The 27,162-nt window shown below is 63.0% G+C and overlaps 1 protein-coding gene across 1 annotated transcript; it reads left to right on the top strand.

Moving 5' to 3' along the window:
• Nucleotides 1–1,162: 1,162 nt before the first annotated feature.
• FAH (fumarylacetoacetate hydrolase) lies at nt 1,163–26,714 on the top strand. Its single transcript, XM_030317224.1, is given in 21 exon segments — nt 1,163–1,334; nt 3,929–4,000; nt 4,002–4,040; nt 4,898–4,979; nt 4,982–5,018; nt 5,171; nt 5,476–5,524; nt 8,131–8,149; nt 8,151–8,219; nt 10,324–10,421; nt 10,517–10,569; nt 12,802–12,838; nt 12,841–12,900; nt 13,583–13,612; nt 13,615–13,712; nt 15,139–15,214; nt 17,082–17,128; nt 20,448–20,549; nt 20,690–20,807; nt 23,165–23,331; nt 24,678–26,714. Coding segments are annotated over 20 exon segments (1,248 nt in total). The 5' UTR covers nt 1,163–1,253; the 3' UTR covers nt 23,245–23,331; nt 24,678–26,714.
• Nucleotides 26,715–27,162: the final 448 nt, after the last annotated feature.

Raw genomic sequence — 27,162 nt, forward strand, 5'->3', positions numbered from 1 at the left:
TATGCTTAACCGACTGCGCCACCCAGGCGCCCCTTATAAACTTATTTTTAACCAGTGATGACCGCTTTTATAGTTGTGTTCCCTCCTTTTTTGTTTGTCTCCTTCATAAAGGGAAGCAGAACTCACTAACTGAGGAATGCTAACGTTCCGGCTGGGTGGGAAAATACCGGGTTGATCACCACGTGTGTGCCAGGCATCCCCTGACTGCCATGGAAATGTCGGAGGAGGCATGATTCTTACCCCTGTTTTGCAGATGAGCCAACTGAGGCCAGAGCTGAACCTGCTGCAGGCTGAACAGAGCCAGAGGCGGGCCTCAAGTCTCCCTGCACTCAGCTGTGCGCTGCCCCCTGCACTGGAGGGGTCCCGGTGCACCCCCACTCCGTCCCCCTCTCTGCGCGCTCTCTCCAGCGCGTGCGCGCTGGGGTCCCTGTGCGCCGGGCACCAGCGCGCACCGGCCCTCACCCCCGCAGAGCCCTGCACGGGCGGGGGCGGCGGCGTCCACGCGGCCCTGGCAGACGAGTCCTGAGTAACTTGCCCGAGGTCTGACGGCTGGTCACGGCGTCCTGAAAGTCGGAACGTGAAGTGTGGCAGGTGAGCTGCGCTCTTAGACGTAGTTCTCGTCGTTGTGAGTCTTGGGAGGCGCGCCTGACCCTGTGGTCCACAGGGTGGACGTGTCACCGCCGACGGGTCCACAGGGCTCTGGCCGGACTCCCCCGAGCCCGCGGGCCCTCCGGGGGGGGTCCGGGGGGGGGACGTAGGGCTGGGGTCTCTGGGCAGGGACCCAAGTCTCCGGGGCGGGGCTCTGCGGAGGGGGCGGGGCTGGGGAGGGCGGGGAGCCGGGGCGGGGGCGGAGGGGCGGAAGAGCGCGCTGGCCGGTCCCCGCGGCTTCTCCCTGACCTCTCGGGCTGGGGCAGGGGCAGGGGGGCGGAACCTGGGTGGGGGTATGGGCTGAGGGCGGAGCCAGGAGCGGGGCCGGGAGTGGAGCAACGGGGGCGGAACTGGGGGTGGGGGTGGGGCCGCGGAGCTGAGCCTCAGACGGTGCAGGAGGGGGAGGAGCCTCGGAGGCGGAGGCGGGGTGGAACGATGGGGGCGGAGCGTCGGGGCGAGCCTCGGAGGGGTGGGGGTGGAGCCAGGGGTGGGGCCGCGGGGCGGAGCCAGGGACGGAGCCCTGGGTCAGGCGCTGAGCCACGAGGGGCGCGATCCGGCCGGACCCAGCCGAGTGCAGCTCGCCGCCCTGCTCCCTGCTGGCCAGCATGTCCTTCGTCCCTGTGGCCGAGGATTCTGACTTCCCCATCCAAAACCTGCCCTACGGCGTCTTTTCCACCCCAGACAACGTGAGCTGCTGCACTTGGCTTCCGGGCGGGGGCCGGAGGGTGCCTACTCCGCCGGGACCCGCGCCCCAACCCCCCGCCACCAGTGCCGGCAGCGCGACCAGGCGGGACGCCGGCCAGTCGTCCTCTTCTGGACGCGCTCCGCGGAGCCCTCCCCCTCCCCGGGGTCACTGGGGCCCGCGTTCCCCTGCTGAGCGCGCCCCGCGGAGGCTCCCGGGTCACTGGTGTAGGAGAAGTGAGACAGAGGCGGGGGGGTGGGGGGGGGGAGGCTTTTGGGCTGTCTCTTGAGGAGCAGTGGTGCCGAGGGTATGTGGGTCCGAACCCCACTTTCTAGATGTGCGCGTTGTTGGACCTGGCGGCCGCGGTTTGTGCAGATTTGTGTGAGGATTAAATGCGAATTGAAACAGAACATAGGACTGTCGTTCCCAGGCCAGCAGATCAAGTTCGATTGTTGTTACCGAGGGGTCATCCTGCTTCCTCCAGAGTTCCTGGGGTTTGTTTCCTGCCCCCAGGGCACCGCGTTAGGGCCCTAGCTCCCCCCGCAGGTTAACCGGGCGCTAGAGGGTGAGCTGGCCCGTGGCCTTTGGGATCTGGGATGTTGGGGGACTTTGCCTCCAGCTGGAAGTCTTGGGCTGTGGGGTGGCCTCGCCGGCGTTCCCCAGCTGTCAGAAGAAGCCTTTTGGAGACAGGAGCTTTTGCTTAGTAAGTGTAGTCTGACCGGCAGAAAGAAATCTTTGAAAACCCGGCGTTCGTCAGCAAATATTAAGGTCCCTGGGTGGGGAAAGCAGGTCCCCTTGGATTTATTCATGGTATTTGTGGCTCGCATTTCCACTCCCAACCTTGAAGGTCAGCTCCTGATTCGCTGTGTAAACCGTAGACCCCCGAGTCTGCTTCCCACACCAGTGTTGAAGAAATAATTGCAAAATGCAGCCGCTGGCGGTCCGCCCCTTCCCCCACAAGCTGATCTTTGACCCCCAGGGGCCGCCCTCCTGTGCCCCGCCTGCAGCAGGCCGGTCCTCAAGCGCCAGTTGGGTTTCACAAGAGCCAGGCCGGACTAAATGTCGCAAGAACACAAAGTTAACACTTGGTCCCCTGGAGGGACCCGAATACGTGAGGCAGGTTAAACCTTGACCCGGGTTAGCCAGCCACGCTCGGCTCTCCGCACAGCGCCCTTGCCTTTCCTGGGAGTACAGAACAATTAGAGACACTTGCCAGAGGCAGGACAGGTGCTTTGACTTGCCTTCCCGGAGGGCTCTAGAATTCATGTCCCTTGAACCCCAGGCTCTTGCTGCTGGCACATTAGAATGTGCAGGGACAGCCCCTAAGGACGCTCGGGAGACAGAGCCCCTTCCCATGGCCCTCTGGAAAGAGCACTGCCCCTCTGGCATTCTAGAAGGTTCAGGGCGTTCGAGTGGGAACAGGCCCGGTCTGAAGCCATCTCTGCCCACGTTGCACGTTCCAGGGGTTGTGCCGGCCTCGCCAGGCTGGCGTGATTGCCAAGGCACACGCCAGCGGCCAGCTCTTCGAGATTCGGCCGAAGAGCAGTGAATTAAATCCAGTCACGTTTTGTTCGTTCTTATATTCGGTAAATGCTTCAGAACCCCAACTCCGGGCCAGATGCTGGGCTGGGGGTTGGGCATCAAAGGCACACCAGACACCTCCCATGGCAAGGTGCTTGTGGATTGGGTGAAACGGAAGAGGCTCTCTCTGTGAAGACAGGGATAGTGGCTTCTGGGATGTGGGCACCCAGGTAGTCTGGAGCCGATGGCCAGGTTGTTAAAGTCCTGCAGTCCGGCTGTGCCTCTGCTCTCTCCAGCCCACCGGCTGCTTTTGGTCTCTGGAACATTCTAAGAGCATTTTTCTGCCTCAGGACCTTAGCAACGTATTGTTTCTTCTGTCTCACCCGAGGAGCCCCTGCTGCCCTCCAGCCACACCTATTATGTCACTGATCCCTGTGGCCGCCTTTGCTTCTGGACAGCTGGCACCAGTCCCGCCTCTGTCCCCCATGCTTTGACAGCCTTAGCGTCCCTGCTGGTGTGGAGTAGAGGCTTCATAAATGTTTTCGCCTGAATGAATCCCTGTCTGAGCCATGACGGGGCTCGTCATCCAAGCCCCCGGGCCTCAGCCCTGCGCACGGGGCGCTCTCTGCTCCGCGGCGCCACGAAAATCCCCGAGGGCAGGCTGAGGTTAATCCTGGGGGATAACCCAGCTGCCGGGTAGGTGGTGAGTCCTCCTCACCAGAGGCATTCACCCAGCGCCTGAGGAACTTAGCTGGAGACTTGGTCTCGATGAGGGACTCGGACTAGACCGCCTGCTCCTTCCCCACTCCCAGGGTGTTTGATTTACGTCCCATTCAGTGAACAGGATGCTTTCCTTGTCCTGTAAGGAGAGAGGGTTCCAGATGCTGCCTGGGCAGAGATCTCGCGGCAACCTCAGTCCCCTGGGACATGGAGGGGGTTGGGTGCCGTGGTAGGATCCAGTCCTCCGTCCCATCCGGAGGGGGACCCACGGGCTCTTAACTGGACAGATTTTTCGGGTAAAGCAGAGCATCTGGCCGAGGCTTTCCCCGGCAACTGACCATGCCGTCCCCCTCCCAGCCGAGACCGAGGATCGGCGTGGCCATTGGCGACCAGATCCTGGACCTCAGCGTCATTAAGCACCTCTTCACACGGGCCTGTCCTCTCCAAACACCAGGATGTCTTTGATCAGGTAGGACGCTGGGACACAGCTTGTCCGGGATCTCAGGGCATTTGTGAAAACGCCACCAGGAGAATCTCTTTCCCTTCTGTTTCGGGGAAGAGATCGTGCCTTCGGAGGCGCCGGGGACAGCTCCGGTCAGCACCTCGGTGCAGAGAGTGCTGGGTCCGCGGCGCTGGGCCTGTCACAGGCGTCTCTGGACTGGGGCTCCCGGTAACCGTGTGAGCCTCTGCCTGTCCCCGGCCAGTGCTGACCCTCTGGGTCTGGAGACGTCGCCAGGGAGGAACGGACGGCTGGAATGGACAGACGCCTCCTGTGTGGCCCCCGGAGTGCACGTACCCGTGGGATGGACGTGACTTTACTTCCCTGGAGGTGGTCCGGCCCTGATATGCACCCCCCGTTCTGGGTCAGGAAGGAGGGATGGTGTGTGTTGAGCGTGTGCCCGCCCACAGCCTCCGTCCAGTCCTCACGACGGCCCAGTGCACGGAACCGGGTCCCCATTAGATGGGTGCGGGTCTCCTCTGCGTGAGGCACGATGCTCCCTCGTCGCCTGGCTACGGCATCCCAGCCCTTAGTTTGCACGGTGCCGTCCCTGGCTGAGAAAACCCCCTCAGGACGCGAGTGAGGGTCCGTGTGGACTGTTCCCACAGGCGGTGCTGACCGGGCAGCCCCCCCAGATAGCAGCTCCCAGGCTTTGTGGCCCGTGTGCAAACCCGCGGTGGCATGACGCCCCGTCGGGGGAGGTGACGCTCGCCCAGGCTGGAAGGGCCGCTGGCAGAGCTGAGAACAAGGCCCCGGGCCTGAGGATGCTGGAGGTGGCCGTGGGCCCCGCTGTCCCCGTGTGACCTCCTCTCTCTGCTCTGGCATAGCCGGCTCTCAATAGCTTCATGGGCCTTGGCCAGGCCGCCTGGAGGGAGGCGAGAGAGTCCTTGCGGAACCTGCTGTCCACCAGCTGTGCCAGCTCCGAGACGACACGGACCTTCGGAGACGGTGAGGGACACTCGGACACTGGCAGTGGGGAGGAGGGGACGGTGTGGCGGCCGGGCCGTTCTGAGGCAGCCTCCCCCAGCCCCTGCCTGGGCTGCGGGTCAGGGCGGCAGGGCTCTGGGCCGACCGGGATGACCCCTGTGTCCGGACTACAGGGTCCCGGCCAGCTCGGGAGCTGCCCCCTCCCTCACTCAGCCATCCCCCCTCAGCACCTTCCGTGGCCTTGTCTGTCTGCCTCCCGGAGAAGGAGTAATTTAGTCTGTTTTCTGGAGTGGAAAATGGGAGCCATGAGGAGGCCCCTTGGCTTGGGAGGCAGACGGCCTGCCCAGCGTGGGCCCCGGGCCAGCCTGGGGGGTGCTCGCTGGAGACTGAGCCGGGTTCCAGGGCTGGTTTGGGCGGCCAGAGCAGGGACCCCCTCCGTGCTTACCCGGCCCTGAAACCCCCCGGTTCTGTACTGCAGGCGTTCACGGCCCAGGCTTCTGCTGCGATGCACCTGCCAGCCGCCATAGGTGAGTGGGCTCCCCGCACCCGGAGCAGCTCTGTGGCCCGCGGTGGCTGGCTGGGGCCCTGGCCGCTGCTGCGTGGTGGGGGAGGGGTCACGGACGCAGGCCCGGATGGAGGCCGGAGCCCTGGCTGGGTGGGCGCCGGCTGCTGGGATTTACAGTTGCCCCCAGGCTCCCACCCGCACATCACCCCGCCCGTCCCTGAGGCTGTGGAAAGTGCTCCCACCTCACCTGTGAGTCCAGGCCCTGGAGCGGGCCAGTTTGAGCCCCTGGCAGGGAGTGTGCCGCAGAGCGCCCCGGTTTCATCAGACAGCAGGAGTGGGGCAGACTCTCTCAGCTGAAGCACAGGGAGGTCTCCACCCTCGCCTCCCAGCCCCGGGCGGCCGGCCTGCCGGGATGGCCTGGGCATCTGTGTGCCCGGAGGCTTCCGGAACACCGCGTCTGCCTCGATTGTTTCTGTGGCCTCCGGAAGCCTTCCTGGTGGAGAGCGTCCTTCCAAAAGACAGACGCACAGTGGGCCGGGACTCACCCCCACCCGGGGGGTTGAGGGTTCAAAACAGCTGAAGTGCGCAGAGGGCACGGAGCTCAGGTCAGAGTCCACGTGTGGGGAGAACCCCCCACCTGCTCAGCCACGGCTCTCGGACCGGGTCCCACCTCCTTCCTGCCGCTGCTCTATCCTTTCCCTGGGCTCTTGCTCTGAGCAGCTTATCAGAGGCATGGTGCACACACATGTGCACACGGCCCGCACCCACCCCCCCTGCCCGGCCCCGTAAGGGTCGCAGTCTGGAGGGTTCAGTCACCGTGTGCCCTGGCGCAGCCCCTCCCCCTCCGTCCAGTCTGCAGTCCGTCCGTCTCCAGTCTTTCCTACAGGTTCCGTGGGGATGCAGTCGCACGCCGCACGCAAGCCTGTGTGTGCGCTGCGACCGGCATTTCCTCCCCGTTTCTGCTGTGCTGCCTTGTGTCTGTTTGCTTGTTTATTTATTTATTTTTACATTTAGTTATTTTTGAGAGACATAGAGAAACAGCACAAGTTGGGGAGGCGCAGAGAGAGAGAGAGAGGGAGACACAGAATCGGAAGCAGGTTCCAGGCTCCGAGCCGTCAGCACAGAGCCCGACGCGGGGCTCGAGCCCGCGAACCGTGAGATCACGACCCGAGCCGAAGTCGGACCGCCTAACCGACTGAGCCCCCAGGCACATCCCAACGATTCGTAACTGTCCAGTTGAGAACCGCGTGGCCCCCGAACTCGCTGCAGGAGCCTCCGGGGGTGGGCGCCTCCTCTGTCCCACGGCATCACAGCCCCGCTGACACCTCCCTTTCCAGCCCCTTTTAAATGATTGTGTAGAGACTTACACAGATGTGCTGAAAACAAATACACAAGAGGCGGAGACTATAAAATTAGTGTTTTTAATTGGTGGTATGGGCTCCTGCGCTGGGCTCCTCCCAGGGAGGTGGGGTCTTACTGCAAAATGCAACCTGTATTCTAAAGTAAATGCAGGGGCGCCTGGGTGGCTCAGTCGGTTAAAGCGGCCGACTTCAGCTCAGGTCACGATCTCGCGGTCCGTGAGTTCGAGCCCCCGCGTCGGGCTCTGTGCTGACAGCTCAGAGCCTGGAGCCTGTTTCAGATTCTGTGTCTCCCTCTCTCTGACCCCTCCCCCGTTCATGCTCTGTCTCTCTCTGTCTCAAAAATAAATAAACGTTAGGGGCGCCTGGGTGGCGCAGTCGGTTAAGCGTCCGACGTCAGCCAGGTCACGAGTCTCAGCGGTGCGTGAGTTCGAGCCCCGCGTTGGGCTCTGGGCCTGACGGCTCGGAGCCTGGAGCCTCTTCTGATCTTGTGCCTCCCTCTCTCTCTGCCCCTCCCCCGTTCATGCTCTGTCCTCTCTCTGTCTCAAAAAATATAAAAAAAAAAAAACGTTAAAAAAATAAATAAATAAAAAAAAAAATAAAGTAATGCAGACGCGATTTCCTCCTCCCCTCTCTCCCTCCTCCCTCTGCCCCCTCCCCTCCTCCTCCCTCCTCCTTCTCCCTCCTCCCCTCCCTCCCCCTCCTCCCTCCTCCCCTCCCTCCCCCTCCTCCCTCTCCCTCCTCCCTCCCCCTCCTCCCTCGTCCTCCTCCCTTCCCCTCCCCAACCTCCCTTGTCCTCCTCCATCACCATCTCCTCCCTCCTCCCTTCCCTGTGCTCCTCCTCCTCTTCTGTCTCATTCTTCCTCCTCTTCTTCCTCCAGAGGAGGAGTGATCCCCCAGGGAGAGTGGGGGGAGGGGCCTCAAAATGTTGCCGGGATTCGGACGCAGACACAAGGGGAGGGGAGAGGCTGTGCGAGCAGCAGGCCCGGGTCCAAGCGAAGGCCAGTGAGCAGAGTCCTTGCTGGGGGCGGTGACACATGTAAGTCTGTCCCCCTTCCCCGGAGGGTGTCCGTTGTCCGCGCCCGACGGCCTTGGCTCCTTGTTCCTTATTTGTTTCTCCGAGGGCAGTTCTGGAAACAAATTGTGGATGAGGCTTGGATGTGCCCTGACTGAGCTGCTGGGGAGCACCCACGGGGCAGGGACGCGGGAGAGGCCCCTCCCTGTCCCGGGCATCTGGCCACCGCTGGTGCCCACTGTGTCTCCCCTGCAGGTGACTACACGGACTTCTACTTCCCGCCAGCACGCCGCCAACGTGGGGATCATGTTCCGGGGCAGCGAGAACGCGCTCATGCCAAACTGGTACGTCGGGCCCGAGTGCGAGAAGCGCGTTCTCCCCGGAGCTAACCAGCCCGTCTCGGGGCGGAGAGACGGGAGGGCCCCGCCGCGCCTGTGGCCCAGGCCCCTTGGTGTGGGGAGCACAGGTGGAGTCCTGTCCCCGAGCGTGTGAGGTCCTCCCGTGCTTCTTGGCCGGCGCTGGTTCTGTGGGCACACTCGAGGCCTGGCCTCTGCACCCGGGACCCCGCCCGCCGCGTGGGAGTGTCTCTCAAGTGTGGTGGGCCCACGGCGAGAGTCACACAGGTGCTCGAGGGATCCCCGAGGCTCTGACGGCCAGCCCGAGGGCACGGGAGGGAGCACAGGCTCGGAGAAGCCCTGAGGGGACCAGCGGCGGCTGCAACCCCCCAGGTCAAGGCCACGCCCCACGGGGAACCCGCGCTGAGATCCTTGCCCCTTTGTTCTGTGCTGTGCTCCGGAGGTGGCGGTGACTGAAGACGCAGTGGCAGGCACGCACCCTGGGTCAGCAGGCAGGGAGGGCAATGTGTGTCAGAATCAAGGTGAGGAAGGAAGAAGGAAAGAGACAGCAGGTTAACGACCCAGAGAGGTTAAGCAGCAAGGCCAGGGTCGCGGAGCAAGGCGGTGAGTCTGGGACCGCAGGCGCGCAGGGAGGGGAGACTCCGGCGGGAGCCGCGGGCCACTGCCGCCGCAGGGGAGAGCAGACGGGCCTGTCGATGTGTGGCGCGAGGGGGCCCTGGGCCTCCTGTTGCCGCCTGTGCGAGTCCTTCATTACACAGGATGCACCTACGTCTTGTGATCGGCCCAGGCCCCACCCCTGAGCCCCTTCTCCCGGGGCAGCACGCTGTTCCGTCTTCCATAGTCTTTCGCAGACATTCCTGCACTCCCCCCGCCGGCTTTTCCGGGCGGTCACTGCTCTTTCGTTAATTTGGAAGAATGTTGTCACGTTTCATAGAAATTAGCCCTTCCCCGTGTCGTGCGCTGTGTTTTCTCCCGACGTGGCGTCTTTCTCCTGTGCTTTGTCTGTACAGCACTTCGACATTTTAATTTTTTTTTTTTTTTAACGTTTATTTTTTTTTTATTTTTTAAAATTTTTTTTTTTTCAACTTTTATTTATTTTTGGGACAGAGAGAGACAGAGCATGAACGGGGGAGGGGCAGAGAGAGAGGGAGACACAGAATCGGAAACAAGCTCCAGGCTCCGAGCCATCAGCCCAGAGCCCGACGCGGGGCTCGAACTCACGGACCGCGAGATCGTGACCTGGCTGAAGACGGACGCTTAGCCGACTGCGCCACCCAGGCGCCCCTAACGTTTATTTATTTTGAGACAGAGAGAGACAGAGCATGAACGGGGGAGGGGCAGAGAGAGAGGGAGACACAGAATCGGAAACAGGCTCCAGGCTCTGAGCCATCAGCCCAGAGCCCGACGCGGGGCTCGAACTCACGGACCGCGAGATCGTGACCTGGCTGAAGTCGGACGCTTAACCGACTGCGCCACCCAGGCGCCCCAACTTCGACATTTTATAAAGCCAAACACGTGTATTGTTTTACAAAATTTTTATTTTGGAGAGAGTGCATGCGTGTGAGAGCAGAGAGGGGCAGAGAGAGAGAGACAGAGGGAGAGAATCTTAAGTAGGCTCCACACTCAGAGTGCAGCCCGATGTGGGGCTTGCTCCCATGACCCTGGGATCCGGGCTTGAGCTGAAATCAAGAGTTGGACGCTTAACCGACCTGAGCCCCCGGGAGCCCTGTTTCCTCCCATGTTAATGCTGAGCAGTGTTCGTGGTACGGACACTTAGCAATTCCTTTTGAGTTTTGTTTGTTTTTTAAGCTTGTTTATCCTGAGACCGCGAGTGAGCAGGGGAGGGGCAGAGGGAGAGGGAGAGAGAGAGAATCCCAAGCAGGCTCCCTGCTCTCAGCACAGAGCCCATTGCGCGGCCTGGACTCGAGAACCGTGAGATCATGACCTGAGCCGAAACCAGGCGTCAGATGCCGAACCCACTGCGCCACCCAGGCGCCCCGCGGGTTTCGACTGCTTTTTGTTTTTAGCTTGCAAACTGTAGAAGTGACCTTGACCGCGTGTCACGGTAACCTCCTTCCGCCGTCTTCCGCAGGCTGCACTTGCCGGTGGGTTACCACGGCCGTGCTTCCTCCGTCGTGGTGTCAGGCACGCCGATCCGAAGGCCCACGGGGCAGATGAGGCCCGACGACGGTAAGTGACCCTCACGGGTCCCCGCTCTGTGTCCCCACACGGCGGGTCCCGTGGCCCAGCACGTACAACAGCCCCTCTCTTCTGATGTCTTGCAGCTAAACCCCCCGTCTTTGGCCCCTGCAAGCTCCTGGATATGGAGCTGGAGATGGTGAGCGGGGTGCTTCCTGGGCGCGGCCTGTGCCCGGCGTGGGGCGGGAGTGCTCCCGGGGAGGGCCCTCCACCCTCCACAAGCTCTGTGTCCGCGAGCTCTCCTACTTTCTAAAAGCGAAACCGGTAACTTCCAGACCAGTACTCGCGGGGCCCGCAGGGGTCACTTGGGACCCACGCGGAGCGGGAAGGAGTTCGAGGCCCCATGGTGTGTTCCCCGCGGGGGCTGGACGGGGCCACGCTCTGCCTTCTGCTCAGCTCCTGCTGTACGTGGGTGGCGTTCTCACCACGTAAGGCCACGCTTTTTGCATCTTTGTGCTTTTTTGGGGTGCTTTCGCTGTTTAAAACCCCCCTCGGGTGCAGTGCTCGCGTCAGTGAGCACAGAGACAGCATGTGCGGGCACTCAGCGCTCGTGTTAGTGAGTCAGCGGGAGACGTTCGATGGGGTGACTTCAAACAGAAACACACGCAAGGCGAGGTGAGATACGGACCGGTTGGTGTGAGTGCGACGGAGGCCCGGCATTTTCCACGGGAGCGGTGGGTCTGCACCTGCTCATGCGGTGTGAGTGCGGACTTCGTGGGTGTGATCACTGCACGGGGCACCGGGCGGCTCAGGCCGCGGAGCATCAGACTCGGCTTTGGCCCAGGTCGTGATCTCTCGGGTGGGGAGATCAAGCCCCACAGCAGGCCCTGCGCTGACAGTGTGGGGCCTGCTGGGGATGCTCTCTCCCCCTCTCTGCCTCTCCCCTGCTTTCTCTCTCTCCCTCTCTCTCTCTCTCTCTCTCTCTCTCAATAAATAAACAAATCTAAACAGAAATTAATACAAAAAGAATATAAACCCCACGCGTAGCAAGAATCAACTACACCTCTCAGCTCCCCTGAGGTTGTGTCCAGGCCCGTGTGATCTCAGAACTGGGGTGACTTCAGGGCTGCATGTTTTTTTTTACCTTAAACTCTTTATCTTGAGGTGATTGTAGAGTGACGTGCGGGTGTGAGCAGTTATACAGGGAGACCCCGACCCCCTGCACACGCTGTCCCCCGCGTGGCCATCCCACAGCATCACCCCCAGGACACGGACATTGACTCTGGGTTCCCTCACGCTGCAGGTCTGTGCGTTTGACAGGGATGAGGAACTTGGAAGTCCCCGAGGGTGAGGGGACAGGCAGGAGACGCCAGGCTGGAGGGGGACTCTGGCTGCAGGGCAGTGTGTTAGGCCAGCAGGTCGTGGAGCCAGGCCCCGCCCCCCTTCCCCCTCCCCCCCCATGATGGGGGTGCACGGGCAGATGGCGGGGGCTCCCCATGGTGGTTTTAGGTGAGACCTCGGAGAGGGCTGAGTATCTCCTCGTGGCAGGTGGAGGAGAAAGGGTTGGGGGCCCCCTGGTAAGGTGGGGGCAGGCTGGAGCCCCCCCATCTCTCTAGTCCTGCTCTGCTATTTCTTGGGGTTCCGTCCAGAGGAAGGAATGTGTGTCCCCTTGCAAAGAGCCCCCAGTCCCAGCAAGGCCTTCCCAGCCAGCCCTCTGCCTCCTGCAAGGGGGCGCCACGTGGACCCCAAGAGGGGTCTGCCGGCCTGAGGCACCGGCACAGGGCCCCCTGCAGGCAGATGGGCCCCGTGTTGGGGGTAGACCCCAGGCGGACGAGAGGAAAGTGAAACCAGTGTATGGAAGACGGTCGGGGGTGGGGGGGGGGCACAGATTTCCTCCACTCGATGGGGATCAGGTTCTATACAAATTGGTGCCCTTGGTGGTTTTTTTTTTTGTCCTAAATCTTGATAAAAGAAGTTGCAACGTTTAGACACACAGAACAAATAAAAGCTGTGGCTCAGGTTTACGAATGTCGTAGCTGATTTCGTGTGCTTTTGACGGCGTTCCCCCGTCTCGGTATCCAGCTGGTTCCTGCACACGTTCTTGGTGATGCTGTTCTCTGGTGGGGGGCGGGGCCGTGGGGGGGGTACCCCATCTGGCTCTCTCCTTGGCTGCATTATGGAGGCAGGTTTTGGACTTTTCTTGACATGAGTGCCCACCCAGAAGTGTCTCTTCCGCAGCCTCACACAGCTGTCAGATCGCAGCACATGGGGTGTGTGCAGGGGTGCTGAGGGAGGGGCGGGGCAGGGCGGGCCTGGAGGCCTCTGTCTCTGTTCCAGCACGGGCGGGCGGGTTTGTGGAAATACCTGACCTTTGCCTCCAGGCAAGTGAGGGGCAGCAGGGGCCAATGCTAACCGCCTTCTTTCTTCGCAGGCTTTCTTCGTAGGCCCCGGGAACAACTTGGGAGAGCCGATCCCATCTCCAGGGCCCACGAGCACATTTTCGGGATGGTCCTCATGAACGACTGGAGCGGTAATCACGGGGGTGGGCGTCCCGAGGCCCGGCCCCCTGCGAGCACTCTGCTCTGGGGAGCACTCCGCCCTGGGGAGCACACCGCCCTGGGTGAAGACTAGATGCCAGGGAGGCGGTCACCGGGCCTGATGGTTCTCGGGTCTGGTGCAGGTCAGGGGAGGGGGGTGCGGCCTGGGTTCCACGCAGACTTTTCAGCTCTGAGCCCTCGGGCAGGTACTTCCCCTCTCTGATCGTTTTCTTGTGAGTTCAGTAGGAACAAGGCTGACTTCTTGGCTAACCCTTGTGAGCACTTACGGGCCGGGCCCGTGCCGAATCCCTGCAGGGTGCTGGTGACACGGTTATTCCCATGCCGCGGGCGAGGAGGTCGGGCTGAGATTTTGAACCGAAGCAGCCCAGCATCCAGCCGCTCTCAGCCCCTGGGCAGTGTGCCAGAGACCCCACGTGGATGGGGTCTGCCTCCCCACGTGGATGACGAGTTTCTAGCCCCTTCGGGGTGGGGGGACGGTCCACCTGCCCTTGGGTCAGCCTGCCTCTTGCTGTGATTCGGCACAGTGACCTGGGCACCGAATGCTGCTGTCCCCGGCCGTGGGCAGCCTGGCTGGGGCCCGTGCACCGCGGAGGAGGGAAGCTCACCGTGAGGCCCCGGAGCCTCTGTGAGCCCGGCTCGGCCCTCCTCTCGCAGCTCGAGACATCCAGAAGTGGGAGTACGTCCCCCTGGGCCGTTCCTGGGGAAGAGTTTCGGCACGACCATCTCTCCGTGGGTGGTGCCCATGGACGCCCTCCTGCCCTTTGCCGTGCCCAACCCGGAGCAGGTGAGCTACCCTCTGCAGCGGCTCCAGAGCCAGGCCCCTCCACCCGAGGCCACGGGCGCACCTGGCATCGGGACCCCGGAGGGAAGCTCTGTGCCCCCCGGCCTGCCCGCGTGTGACCTCAGGCAGGCCGGGCACCGCTCCTTCTGCCTGTGCTTTCCCTGCGCCCCGCACAGTTCTTGTGTGGCCTTCAGAATCCTCTGGGGCCGGGGGACCGGCCAGCTGAGGGAAGAAGGGGCCTGGCCGGGGCCACCACCTCGCACAACTCCCCGGGTCGCAGAGTCTGTTCTGTGGGACGGCGCCCCCTGGAGCCCCGCTGATGGGATGCAGCCTGGAGCCCGGCAACAGGTGGCTCACCCGCAGGCCCCCACCCCACCTCCTCTGCCATCAGCCCGCAGGAACGCCCTGGGACCTCTCCAGCAGCCCCTACTCTTAGCCAGGCCTCTCCCCCCACCGACTCCCGTGTCTCCCCAAGGCCTGCGATGCTCAGGTGCACACGGCCCTTTGCCGTTCCCCCATCCCTGACCCCCGGCCTCCCCCTGCTGGGGCTCTTGCATCCACCCTGTCCCCCACCCCCCCGCGCTCACGTCTGCTGTGCTAAAAGCAAGCTTGGGGTCTTTCCCCGTGAGCAGATGCCTCGCGATGGGGATTCGCCCCGTCCGTCATTCTTCCTCTCTGAGACTGGCTCTCCCCACCTGGGTGAGCCCCTGACGCCTGCCCCCTTCCCTGGCGGGACCCCCTGACTGCCCGCCAGGCCGCACCCCTCCCGTGCCTCCCAGTCACGTGAGATCTCGGGCTCCCCCTGCGCAAACACCTTCGCGGGGTCTTCATAACTCTGGCTACTCCTGCCTTTTTTAAACTCAAATGTATTTAGACAAGACAGGGATAGTGTTTTTGTTTTAGATTTTTTTTTTTTCTCTATGTCCTACTGGTGTCACCAGCCACCAAGTTCATCATAAAAAAAAAAAAAAACACATAACCATTAAAGTCATCCCAGATTATCTCGTGTGTCGCACTTCAGGAAAACACCGTGCCGGGCTGATGTGCGGACTCGTGGCCTGGCCCTCGGCGGCCTCCACCGGCGTCCCGCACCGACGGGCGCCCCTCTCGGCTGCTGCTGCCCAGCCTCCCCCACTGGCCTTGTCTTGTTCCCCATCTCTGGCCCCCTCCACACCCCCCCACCCCCTGCTCCACTCCCTGGCTTTCTGGGGCATCCCTGATCTGACCCCTGCACCTTTGACCTGCGGATGTTCCCCCCTCGGCTGCGTTTCCCAGAGTCTGGCACATGTGACCACCAGTGTCCCTGCCGTCCAGGGACAGGTCCTACGTCAGACCCCTTGTGCCTGGGGAGCTGGTCTGCTGGGGGCCCCGCCTGGGCCAGCGCAGCCCCTCAACCAGTAGCCCTCTGTGCTCTGCTCTGCCCTCACAGGACCCCAAGCCCCTGCCGTATCTCCGCCACGACCGGCCCTACACGTTCGACATCAACCTCTCTGTCACCCTGAAAGGTACTGTCGTGCGCTCAGAGACTGTGTCCAGGTGGGCTCCTGGACTCCTGGGGGGCAGAGGGTGGCTGGTGAGAGGGTGTCTCCCACTGCAGCCTTAGAGCCCCATGGGGGTCTTGCAAAGGAAAGGGGGAAGGGACACCCCGCCCGCAAAGCGTGCCACACTGGGCCCACAGGACGTTGGTGACGTATTGCTGAGCTCTCGACTGTTAGGGCCAGAAAGCACGGAGTCTGGGACCTGCCTCCTCTGTCTGAATCCCCTCTCCAGCACCGCCCCCCCACCCCTGCCAGGGTCACCCCAGCCTCCACTCACACACCACTGGTGACCCCTCCCTCGTGCCTGTCGGGAAGCCTGGCTCTGCTCCCTGGGGCCACACACCCTGTCCCCTGCACCCTACCCCGGGTCAGCCCGAGAGCCTCGCAGACGGCCCGGGGCCCACGGCCCACAATCCCCGGTGGCTCTACGGCTCAGCTCCGAAGGCCAGTAGAGCATTAGTGTAAAGGGCTTGGCCCTGCAGACCATGGCTCTGCTTAGCCGTAGGACTCTGGGCAAGGGGCTGAACCCGTCTGGGCCTCAGTCTGTCATCCGTAAAATGGGACAGTGATGGCATCGACTGGACCGTGTGGTCGTGAGGGTAAAGGATTGTGGCGTCGTGCAAAGGTTTAGAACAGAGCCAGTACCAAGGAAGAGGCCGGTGTCACCTCCATTCCTGATGGGGGACCTTGGAGGCCCCCAAGGGGAGGGTTTGCCCAGGGACCAACACAGGCCCCTGGCCGCGCCCTTCCTGGATCGCTCTCCTCCTCTTAACCTATGTACGCGCGCCGGGCCCTGCTGTCCCGCCAGCTCCAGCGTCTCCGCCCCTGACAGAGGTGCTTCCCGGCAGCAGGCTGTGTCCTGCAGGAGGGGACGGCACTGTCACCCACAGGAGCAGGACGCTCCCAGAGGGAGGAGTTGTAGGAAGGGCTCACGGCTGCCGTAGCGCCCGCTGCAAAACCGCACCAGCCAGTCCCGCTCTTCTGTGGTAGACTTTGGGAAACTGAGGCTCAGAGAGGAAACTGAGGCTCAGAGAGGAAAGGCACTTAGGGGGCTGAGGGCAAGGCTGAGAGGAAAACCCAGGGCTGTCGGTCCCGGGCTAGTCTCCTACCCACGGACCCTCTCTGGGGCCCGTTTCTGTCTTCCCTTCATCTGTCCAGAAACATCCAGGGGAGAGCCCGGTTGGGGAGGGGACGGGTTTATCAAGAAGGCGGTGTCGGGAGATGTAGAAAGACCTAGAAGGGGAGGACTGAGCCCAGGGATGGTTTCCCAGGCCCCCTCCCCCCTGCAGTCCCGAAGGTGCCGTCGTGACGGTCCCTGTCGGGATCTGCGGGACGCGTGTGGGCGGGAGCAGGCGTGGGGGACCTGACCTGCTCTGTGCAGCCGCGGGCGGGAAGCCAGGGCCCGGGCCTCGGACGGAGTAAAGAGCTTCCTCGCGAACCCCGTCGAGGAACCGAGCAGCAAAGCCCGGCGCCTTGCTTGCAGGAGGTGTTTAATAACTGCTGGCAAAGTAGGTCGTCGAGCAGCACCCTGCCCGTCCCTGGAGGAGTCCGCCGGGGACAGACGGCCCCGCTGTCCACAGGGCCCCGGGGGCGTGGCACACAGGTTTCAACACGTGCACCGCCTCCGGCTGATGGCGTCTGTGCAGGTGTCACGGCTCCGATGGCCGCCAGCTCACTGCTTCCCCGGCTCTGTGGTGAAATCGGTGGCCGATAATGGCAGGCGTAGGCCACAGAACAATCTACCTTACAAATGCCCCCCCCCCCCGCTTACACATTCCCCCCCCCCCCATTAATGGAGCGAGGGCCCCCCATCAGTGCTACTTGTTTCCAACAGGAGAAGGAATGAGCCAGGCAGCCACCATATGCAGGTCCAACTTTAAGGTAAGCCTTGAAACCTGGGGGGGGGGGGGGGGGGGAGGGCGGGGGTGCTGCTTCCTGGACCTTCGGGAAAGAGGGCCGTCCTGCCGGCAGGAACAGGAGGATTGCGTCCGTCCTGGGATGTGGTCGTGGCGCAGTGCGTGGGCCTGTTTCTAAAGAGGCCACAGAGACTACCCCCCACCAGATGCAGCCTGCATAGATGTGACCAGTGATGTTCTCGGGGGACGGCAGATGTTCCCACGAGGGTCTAGCCTCTGGCTTCTTTGGTCCTGCCGGGGGCGGATGGATCCAAGTCACTTTTTTTTTCTTCTTTTCAAGTAAACTTCTAATTGAAGCCCAACACACAGGGAGGAAAATGCAGATTCTAAGTGCACAGCTCAGTTAGTTTCACCAAGTCGACATCCCCGTGCGCCTGCACCCACACCAGAATGGCAGCGTCTCAGCTGCCCCCTGCTGTCCCCTCCTGTCACATCATCGCCACCCCCCTACCCCCACCAGGGTGATCTCTCTTCTGACTTCTGTTGCCGTACGTCAAGTTGGTCTGTTTTTTATAGAAATGGAATCATACAATGTGTGTTCTCCTCCCTCAGGCTTCTCTAACGTGGCAGGTGTCTGATTGTTTAAGTGGTGGTTCGTTATCTCATTCCGTAAAATGTTCTACTCTTGACAGATGTGCGGGTTGTTTCCGTTCGGGGCCAGGACAGAGCTACTGCGAACATTCTAGAACATTCTGGTCCACGGGACGTGCGGGTGTTCCGTTCGGGGCCAGGACAGAGCTACTGCGAACATTCTAGAGCATTCTGGTCCGCGGGACGTGTGGGTTGTTTCCGTTCGGGGCCAGGACAGTGCTACTGCGAACATTCTAGAACATTCTGGTCCGCGGGACGTGCGGGTTGTTTCCGTTCGGGGCCAGGACAGAGCTACTGCGAACATTCTAGAGCATTCTGGTCCGTGGGGACGTGCGGGTTGTTTCCGTTCGGGGCCAGGACAGTGCTACTGCGAACATTCTAGAACATTCTGGTCCGCGGGACGTGCGGGTTGTTTCTGTTCGGGGCCAGGACAGAGCTACTGCGAACATTCTAGAGCATTCTGGTCCGCGGGACGTGTGGTTGTTTCCGTTCGGGGCCAGGACAGAGCTACTGCGAACATTCTAGAACATTCTGGTCCGTGGGACGTGCGGGTTGTTTCCGTTCGGGGCAGTACAGAGCTACGGTGAACATTCTAGGCCACATCTCTTGGTGCACACACGGGCACTTTTCAGTTGGGTGTGTATCCAGAAATACACTTGCTGGGTCACAGAGCACGTGCATCTGTACACTCAGCCTAGAAGCTCTTCCAGACAGTTCCCCAGAGCGCTTGTGCCAGTCCCTGCTCACGCTAGCAGCAGGTAAGCATTTTGGCTGCTCGGCCGCTCCCCGCTGGCCGACAGGCGCTGCCGTGTGCCTTTTCCTGTAGTCACTGAGGGTGCAGGGGTCAGTTTGCATCTCCCTGATGGGTAGTGTGGCTGGGCACTTTTTCAGGTGTTTGCTGAACACTTGCACATCTGAATCAACGTATTCCCGTCTGCTCTAGTGTCCTCTTGAATTGGACATTGTCATGGGCTCCTCATGCTGAGAAAAGATCAGGGGGCCTTCTTGGGGGGACTCCTGGGTTCGAGCCCATTTCTAAGTTTTCCTTCGCCAGGAGTGTCAGGTCTGAGAAGCTGTGGACTTGCACTGCATCTGAGCACCTTGGTGGCCACATGGTTCCCCCCGTCCCCCCTGTCCCCAGCGGAGCCCCCCCCACCCCGGTGCTCCTTTGTTCCCGGGCTCTCCCTGACATCCTGTTCGAATCATTCTGCTCCATTGCCCATGTCTGCTTCGGGGCCCAGGGGGGCGGGGAGGTGGGGGGCAGTGCAAGCAAGGCCTGCTCACGGGAAGCCTCTGCTGTGATGAGGTCCTAAACCCTGCCAACTCAGGACTCAGGTGTATTTGCAGGGCAGCGTGTAATTGAGGACAGATGAGCAGGTTGCAGACTGAGGGTGTGAGTGGGGAGAAGGTCTGCCTTCTTGGGGACGTGTGAAGGAGCAGAGGAGCCAAAGCTGTAGCCAGGGGTGGGGGGGGAAACCTGGGTGGCTCAGCTGGGGGGGGGGGGGGGGACCTGGGTGGCTCAGCTGGGGTGGGGGGCGGACCTGGTGGCTCAGCTGGGGTGGGGTGGGCGGACCTGGGTGGCTCAGCTGGGTGGGGGGGGCGGACTGGTGGCTCAGCTGGGGTGGGGGGGCGGACCTGGGTGGCTCAGCTGGGTGGGGGGGGCGGACCTGGGTTGGCTCAGTGGGGTGGGGGGGGCGGACATGGTGGCTCAGCTGGGGTGGGGGGGGAGGACTGGGTGGCTCAGCTGGGGTGGGGGTGGGCGGACCTGGGTGGCTCAGCTGGGGTGGGTGGGGCGGACTGGGTGGCTCAGCTGGGGTGGGGGGGCGGACTGGGTGGCTCAGCTGGGGTGGGGGGGCGGACCTGGGTGGCTCAGCTGGGGTGGGGGGGCGGACCTGGGTGGCTCAGCTGGGGGGGGGGGCGGACCTGGGTGGCTCAGTGGGGTTTGGGGGGCGGACCTGGGTGGCTCAGCTGGGGTGTGGGGGGCGGGGGGGAGGACCTGGGTGGCTCAGCTGGGGTGGGGGGGGGGCGGACATGGGTGGCTCAGCTGGGGTGGGGGGGGGGGACCTGGGTGGCTCCAGCTGGGGTGGGGGGGGCGGACCTGGGGGCTCAGCTGGGGTGTGGGGGGGGCGGACCTGGTGCTCAGCTGGGGTGGGGGGGGGCGGAACCTGGGTGGCTCAGCTGGGGTGGGGGGGGCGGACCTGGTGGCTCAGCTGGGGTTTTGGGGGGCAACCTGGGTGGCTACGCTGGGTGGGGGGCAGACCCTGGGTGGCTCAGCTGGGGGGGGAGGGCAGACATGGGTGGCTCAGCTGGGGTGGGGGGGAGACCTGGGTGGCTCAGCTGGGGTGGGGGGAGGAACTGGTGGCCTCAGCTGGGGTGGGGGGCGGACCTGGTGGCTCAGCTGGGTGTGGGGGAGCAGGACCTGGGTGGATCAGCTGGGGTGGGGGGGAGACCTGGGTGGCTCAGCTGGGGTGGGTGGGCCTGGGTGGCTCAGCTGGGGTGGGGGGGCGAAACTGGGTGGCTCAGCTGGGGTGGGGGGGGCCTGGGTGGCTCCGGGAGGACAGCTTATGCTGCTGCCAGCCACTCGGGGCACCGGGAGAACACCTAGGGAGGATGTCTGCCTTGAGTGGCTATGGGCTGCCGGCCGGAGGCTGGGGTGAGCCACCTTTCCTGTCCCCCTGTGTCCCCACCCTCAGTACATGTACTGGACGATGCTCCAGCAGCTGACCCACCACTCTGTCAATGGCTGCAACCTTCGGCCAGGGGACCTCTTGGCTTCTGGAACCATCAGCGGGCCGGTGAGTCTCCGAGGACCTTTGGGCCTGCCCCTGTGGCCGGGCGGTCCCACGAGGCAGGGGCTCGTAGGCTCTGCTGGGCGTCCACTCTGCAGCCGACACGCTCACCACATCTGAGGCTTTCTTCCTTTTCTGTTGTGAAGGAGCCCGAAAGCTTTGGCTCCTTGTTGGAGCTGTCCTGGAGGGGAACGAAGGCCATCGACCTGGGGAACGGACAGACCAGGAAGTTTCTGCTGGACGGGGATGAAGTCATCATAACAGGTGAGGGCGGCCAGGCCCGCGGGCTCCATCCGACTTCTCTTGTCCGCGTGCCCGTTGTGAGCGTGTGGCGCTCCAGGCTGGCCGAAGAGCCATCTGTCCTCCCTCGTCCCCACTCTGGCGTCCCCGGGCCCGAGTCTGCGTGTCCTGGCCTCCCGCCTCCACCGGCCTTGGCCTTGGCTACCCAGGACTTTTAAACCGCAGTCTCCACAGGGGGGACGCTCTGGAATGCGGTGACTGCCTTGGGATGGGAAGGTCACCACCCTCACCTCTGCGTGGTGCAAGCCGCCCCCCTCCCCCCACCCCGCTTCCCTGGATCATTTCCTCTGCTTCAGTTCAGGGTGTGAGTTGGGTGGGACCCCATGAAGCTCCACTGGCAGAGACACCCTGGTGTCAGGCCCAGCTCGCTGCCTGGGGCTGCTCCTGTGTCCCCGGGCTTGCTCCTCTGCGGGGTGAGGCTGTGTGCCTGGGCGGGCTGGCAGGTGCAGCGTGCGGGGCAGGGGGCAGCTTCCCACTCTGTGGGTGGGGTGGGGTGGGGAGTAGCCCGAAGGTAGTTTCCAGGGAAGGGCCGGTGAGGTCGGCGTGCCGGGACCCGGGTTCCAGAGAAGGAGGAGTTACGCTGTCACCTTCTGTGTCCACAGTTTGGAGGTGGGGGCGCTGGCTTTCCCCTCTGTCCAGGGCTCAGTGACATGCCCTGACCTCTTGGGTCCCTCCATCCCTGCGTGGATGCACCTGTCCCTAGCTTTCCCCTGGACCCAGCAGCGGCACCTGGGGGCTCGGGAAGACCCTGGGGTCCCAGCTCGTCTGGGTGCGGCTCCTGCCCTCCCCCGGACCGGTGGGCTCAACCGGGAACAGCTTCGCCCCTCAGGGGACAGTCACCCGTCTTAGTTGTACCTGGGTGGTGGCCGGGGATGCCGCTGAGCGTCCTACACCGGACAGCCCTTCGTAGCGAGTGACATCTGGCCCCGGATGTCACTCGCGCTGGGGTAGAGAGAACCCATCTTGGCCACCTGCTGTGCCAACAGTAAATGGGGAGGGAGCGGCCAGCCTCACGCCCCAGGATGGCTCGTCGTGGACCCTTGTTCGGGTAGCAGGTGGTGCGTTAGTGGGGGTGGCGTGGGCCCCGGTGACGGATGGAGCACCCGTGTCGAGTCGGGGGCGGAGGGCAGCGTCCCCGCCGGGAGGAGGGCCCCTCTACAAATGCTGCCTCCGTGCTCTCCCTGGCTGCCGACATCTCGTCCCCTCTCCCCGTCGGGTAGCAGGTGGGGCCCCTGATTTGGGGGCCCGTCTGCAGCAGGGGGGGGATCTGGTGGTGTCTTTGTGTGAGCCGGGGTCACGGGCCAACCCCGGCAGGGGTCACGGTCACCACCGCCTGGCGCGGCCCTCTTCAGCTCCTCTGGCCTCCAAGCGGCCCGGGGGTCCCGGGGGTGCGATCCAGTTCTGGGGGCCCCGGGGCCCGAGGCCTCACGCCGACGCGTCTGTGTGTCCGTCCATGTCCTCCAGAGCCACCATGGGCTCCCTTCGAGACACGGCGGTAACGTGTCACTGTCTGGCTGGAAGCTGGTCCGTGTCGCCTCAGTGGCCTCAGAACACGGCTCGTCGGGGCTCTCAGCCCCCCGCCCCCTCCCCCGGCAGCTTCCCGGAACAAGTGCACCACGCTCGTCTCCCGCCCTGGCCTGTGTGCCTTCCGTTCCCTCAGTGTCCCGGTGAACTCTACCACCCATCAGATCCCAGCCCAGATGCCCCCTCCTCTCTGCTCCCGTGTCCTCCCTGCTGAGTCCGGTCCGCACAGGCCCTTCCGCTAAGCAGACCCTCACCGTTGTTTCGGGGCATCGAGGGCCTGGAGCTCCCACCTACGGAGCATCGCGCCGGGGGCCTCACCCAGATAGTCGTCTAACCCTCACGACCCCGAGAGAGGGGCCGCGCTCAGAGGCCGAGCGTGCGGCCCCCGTCAACTCGCTCGCCACCGCCACAGCAGCTGGCACCCGCTGGCGTGTTCGCGGGTCCCCTGTGTCAGGCGTGGCAGCCCGTGGCAGCCCCCGCCGTGGGTACCGTCCCGCGATCTGCTTCGCAGATGAGGAAGCTGGGTTCTGGGGGCCCCTGGCCACGGAGCGGCCAGGCACTCTGTCAGCAGACGTGGGGTTTGGCCCCCAAACGCACTCGGGGGCGGAGCGTGCCCGTCAGGAAAGCCGCGGGTCCAGTGCTCCGGAGGGTCCCTGGCGGCAGGTGCACCTACCGTTCCGTGTCCGCGCCCCCGCGGCTCGGCTCAGCTCCGGGAGGGTCGCTCTTCGTTGACCGTCGTGTTTGTCGTGCTGCCGAGGGCCCAGCTGCGTGCCTGACCCTGTCCTCCTCCGCCCCAGGGCACTGCCAGGGGGACGGGTAACGCGTCGGCTTCGGCCAGTGTGCTGGGAAAGTGCTGCCCGCTCTCCTGCCCGCGTGAGGCTCTGCGCATCCCGGACGTGAGCTCACCGCCCCTGCCCGGGGATCCCCGCCGTCCGCGGCCGCGGGCCTGGCTCCTTGTTCAGTGGTTAAATAAAGCCGTCGTGCTCGGTGCCCACGCTCGAAGCCCCGTGCTGTCCCGTGTGACCTCCACTCGTGCCCTTGATTGGACCCACAAGTCAGGGTGTGTCCCACTTCCCGGTCTCCGCGGTTGACCGGCGAGGCTCATCGGTCGCCGTTCCTATGAGACACCCCGGCCCTCCCCGCGCTCGCTGGTGTGGAAACAGCGGCCCCTGCATTAGAGTCCTCTTGAGAAACAGAGACGATAGGATGTGATGTGTGTAGAGAAATGCGCTTTAAGGAATTGACTCGTGATTGTGCAGGCGGGCCGGAGGCTGGAGGCCCAGGGAACAGCTACAAGTGTGAGCTCGAAGGTGGTCTGCTGCAGAATTCCCTCTTCTTCTGGGGAGAGCAGGCCTTTTTCTCCTAAGGCCTTCACCTGATGAGATGAGGCCCACCCACATTATGATGGAAGGTGGTCTGGTTTACTCAAAGTCCACCCACTTAAATGTTCACCTCATCTAAAACATGCCTCCACAGCAGCCTCTAGACTAACGTTGGCCCAAACCTGCGGGTACCATGGCCCGGCCAAGCGGACACGTAAAATCATCGTAGCACCCCACACATCCAGTATCTCTTGGGGGGCTGCCTCACGGGGGCACGGAGGAGCAGACTTGGTTCCCGGGCTCCGTGGCTGTCTCAGCACATGGCGAACCTTGGCTTCGGAGCCCCCAAGTTGTGGGCACACACACCTGAACTGAACAGATGCCAGGGCAGAAAGGGGCCAGGGGGGCTAGCTTTCCTTCCCTCGTTGGCCCACAAGACCCACAAGGATCCGGAGAGTGAGCCCCGCCCCATGTCCTCCGCCCTGCCCACGACAAACATGCAGCCCCAGTCCCAGCCTGGTTCCTCGTGCCCACGGTGACTTTTCTTGAGCCAGACGGACCTCATGCCAGAGCCTGTCAGATCATGCCATTCATTCATTCATTCATTCATTCTGCCTTCATCAAGTGTCTTCTCTGTGTCAAGCACGTTCTGGGCACATAAGGACACAGCACAGAATAGCCCAAACCTCTGCTCTTGTGATGTTCACGTTCCAGTGGGGGGCAGACAATAAGTGAAGGGGCAAGGAGAAGACCCCCAGTGTGCAGGAAAGTGTAAGTCCTCTGGAGCACTGGGGGGCACGGATGCTATAAACAGGTGCTCAGAGAAGGCCTTAGTGTCTTGGGTTCTAAGTGCTTTTCTGCCAGATGGCCGGAGGCAGTGAGGGAGCAAGCCAGTCGGAGGTCCGGAGAGGGAATGCTCCAGGCAGAGGGACCGGTCTGTACAAATCCCGGGGATGAAGCATGCTTCTCATTTCCGGGAACATTCCAGGGCCCGGAAACGTGGCGTTCGGAAGGCAACGCCACAGTGACACCGAGGGCCCACGTTGCTTGTCCCCACACGTGTTTTTCATCCTTAACGGTGATGAAACCACCTCACGGTGCCACAGGCTGCTGGAGCTCCAGCCAACACGCCCGAGTTCCAGGTGCACAGAAAAAGAAGATGAAGAGGTGGAGGCTGGGGCGGGGGATGGAAGCAGCCCCCTTCCGGCTGAGCTGTGTCGCTCACGCGGCCGTCCCAGGCGCGCAGCACCACACCGTTGGCGGGAACCTGGTGACAAGACCATACCTCACCGCAGGGAGGTCTGGGGATGTCACCTTTTCGCTGCGTTCGTGGTTTCTCCAGTTCAAACCAGGGTTCAGTTGCTAAAGAAGGAGGGGAGCAGGGATGCTGGGGCGGGGGGCGCCAGTAGCCTGCAGCCCGCAGGCTGGGCAGGGCTTCGCGCTCTGGCGCTGACCTGCTCTTGCCCAGGGACTCTTGCCACGGTCTCCAGTCTCGGCCGGTTTCGGCGGAAGATCCTGTGCAGCGCCGACGGCCGCAGACCACCCAGGCCCCCACCCTCCAGACAAGACTGATCCAAATACCCTCTGAGTTTGGAAGGCCAGCCCCTTTCCTGGGGGGTTTCCTCGGTTCCTGGGGGCCGGTGCCCCAGGACCACGTCCGTGTCTGTCGCTCCCCCGAGATCCCCGCTCTCCAGCTGGGTTTTGAGATTGTTCCTTTAGTTCTGTCTCCTGGCTCCAGTCTGCACGCGCGACCGTCTTTTCCTTGAAGGCCTCGCGTCTACGTAGCAGGACAGCTGGCACGCACGGCGGGGGCTCCCGGAGGTCTCCGGCTGGCGGACGGAAGTCGTTTGAATCATTATCGGTCCGTTTGGCCCCGCCGGCGCCAGGGAATGCTGATCTCAGCCGTTGAAGTCACAGGGGTCCCGCCTCGCCGTGCACTTGAAGTGCCCCCGGGGGCAGGCGGTGCCGCGGAAATCTGCGGGATCGGATCGGAGCCTAGACGCGGGGCCGGTGGGGCCGGCCGGGATCCGTGCAGCAAGGACTGCTCCTTGGGCCTGGCTGCTCTCCTGGGTCCGGAAGTGCCCAGGGCAGCCCAGGGGACAAGGGGACCAGTGGTCTTTGCGCCCCGAGGCAAACCGCTCCCGGTTCCGCCTGTTTCGTTCCTGCTTCCTGTCCCTCGAGGCCCCTGGCGAGGGTACGCGGATGAGCCACGAGCCCTGCGACCCAGGGTAGAATCCCTTTGAGGACGTGCCCTGAGCAGGAGGGCCAAGGCCAGAGGGGTTTCTGGCGGGATGGTCACGCTGGGGGTGCCGGCTGGACTCGGGGGGCACCCCACTGCCCTGGGCCCGGTGGAGCCCCTGTCGCTCCTGCGCAGGGGTAGGAGGGAGGAGAGCCCTTTGCCTCCAGCGCCGCCCCCCGGCCCCGCCCCTGCCCTGCACCCTCTCCCTGACACTGGTCCAGCTTTGAGTGCTGCTGCACAGCTAGAGCGGGCCGGGTGAGGCTGGCCTCCGGCTGTCCCCTCCTTGGGACAAGGGAGCTTTAGGGCTTAAGTATGGTGAGGATTGTTTCTCCCAAGATTCTGCAATTGGAAAAGATAAGACAAAATAGGCCGAGAGAGGAGGATTAGGGCCTGAGGTCCCTGGTGGGGGGGAACACCCATTCTGGAACAATGCTGGGAGTGCCCGGCCACAGCCGCCCCCCTCGGGAGGTTTCTCGTAACAATGTGCCAGACCCCACCTACCCCCTCAGGTTTCCCCCAGGAATGTGACCGAAGGCCTCAGTGTGGCCTCAGACCACCCCTCACCAGCGGAGCGGAGCACCCAGCGCCTAGAGTTGTGCCCCAGCAAGGGTGGGACCTGGGAAGGCGCGAGGGGGAGGGGAGAGGGGAGGGAGAGACCAGGACCTTCTACGGCGAGGACCCCCGCTGGAGTCCTCAGGCGTTTCACTCCCGACTGTCCCCCGTCTGTACACAGGGCTTTCCTACCACTCTTCCGGTCTCGTCTGTTCTAATAAACTTTTGCCAGCGGCTCGTTTTGTGCGGGGACAAAGCGGCGGGACAGCCGGTCCCGGGTATTGTGGTAAAAACTCCCACAACAGTCCCTCGCACAGAATGGATCTCAAAAGAGTTCTATTTTCATTTCTTTTCTTTCTTCAATTTGAGGCATATTAAAATTTTTTTTTTCAGGTTTATTTACTTATTTTGAGAGAGAACAAATGGGGGGAGGGGCAGAGAGGAGAGAGGGAGAAAGAGAATCCCAAGCGGGCTCCTCGCTTGTCAGCAACAGGCTCGAGCCCACGAACCGTGATGATCGTGATCTGGGTGGACGTTGAGATCACGACCTGGCTCAACCGACTGAGCCCCTCCAGGCGCCCCGGGGGGCATATATTTTCTAACGACCTCAGGAAAAATTCCCGTGGGGGGATTGCCTTCCAGAGTGTGCATCTGTGTCCTGTATGTGTCCCTCTCTGTCCCT

Source organism: Lynx canadensis, chromosome B3, assembly GCF_007474595.2.
Source record: "Lynx canadensis isolate LIC74 chromosome B3, mLynCan4.pri.v2, whole genome shotgun sequence".
Lineage (NCBI taxonomy): Eukaryota > Metazoa > Chordata > Mammalia > Carnivora > Felidae > Lynx > Lynx canadensis.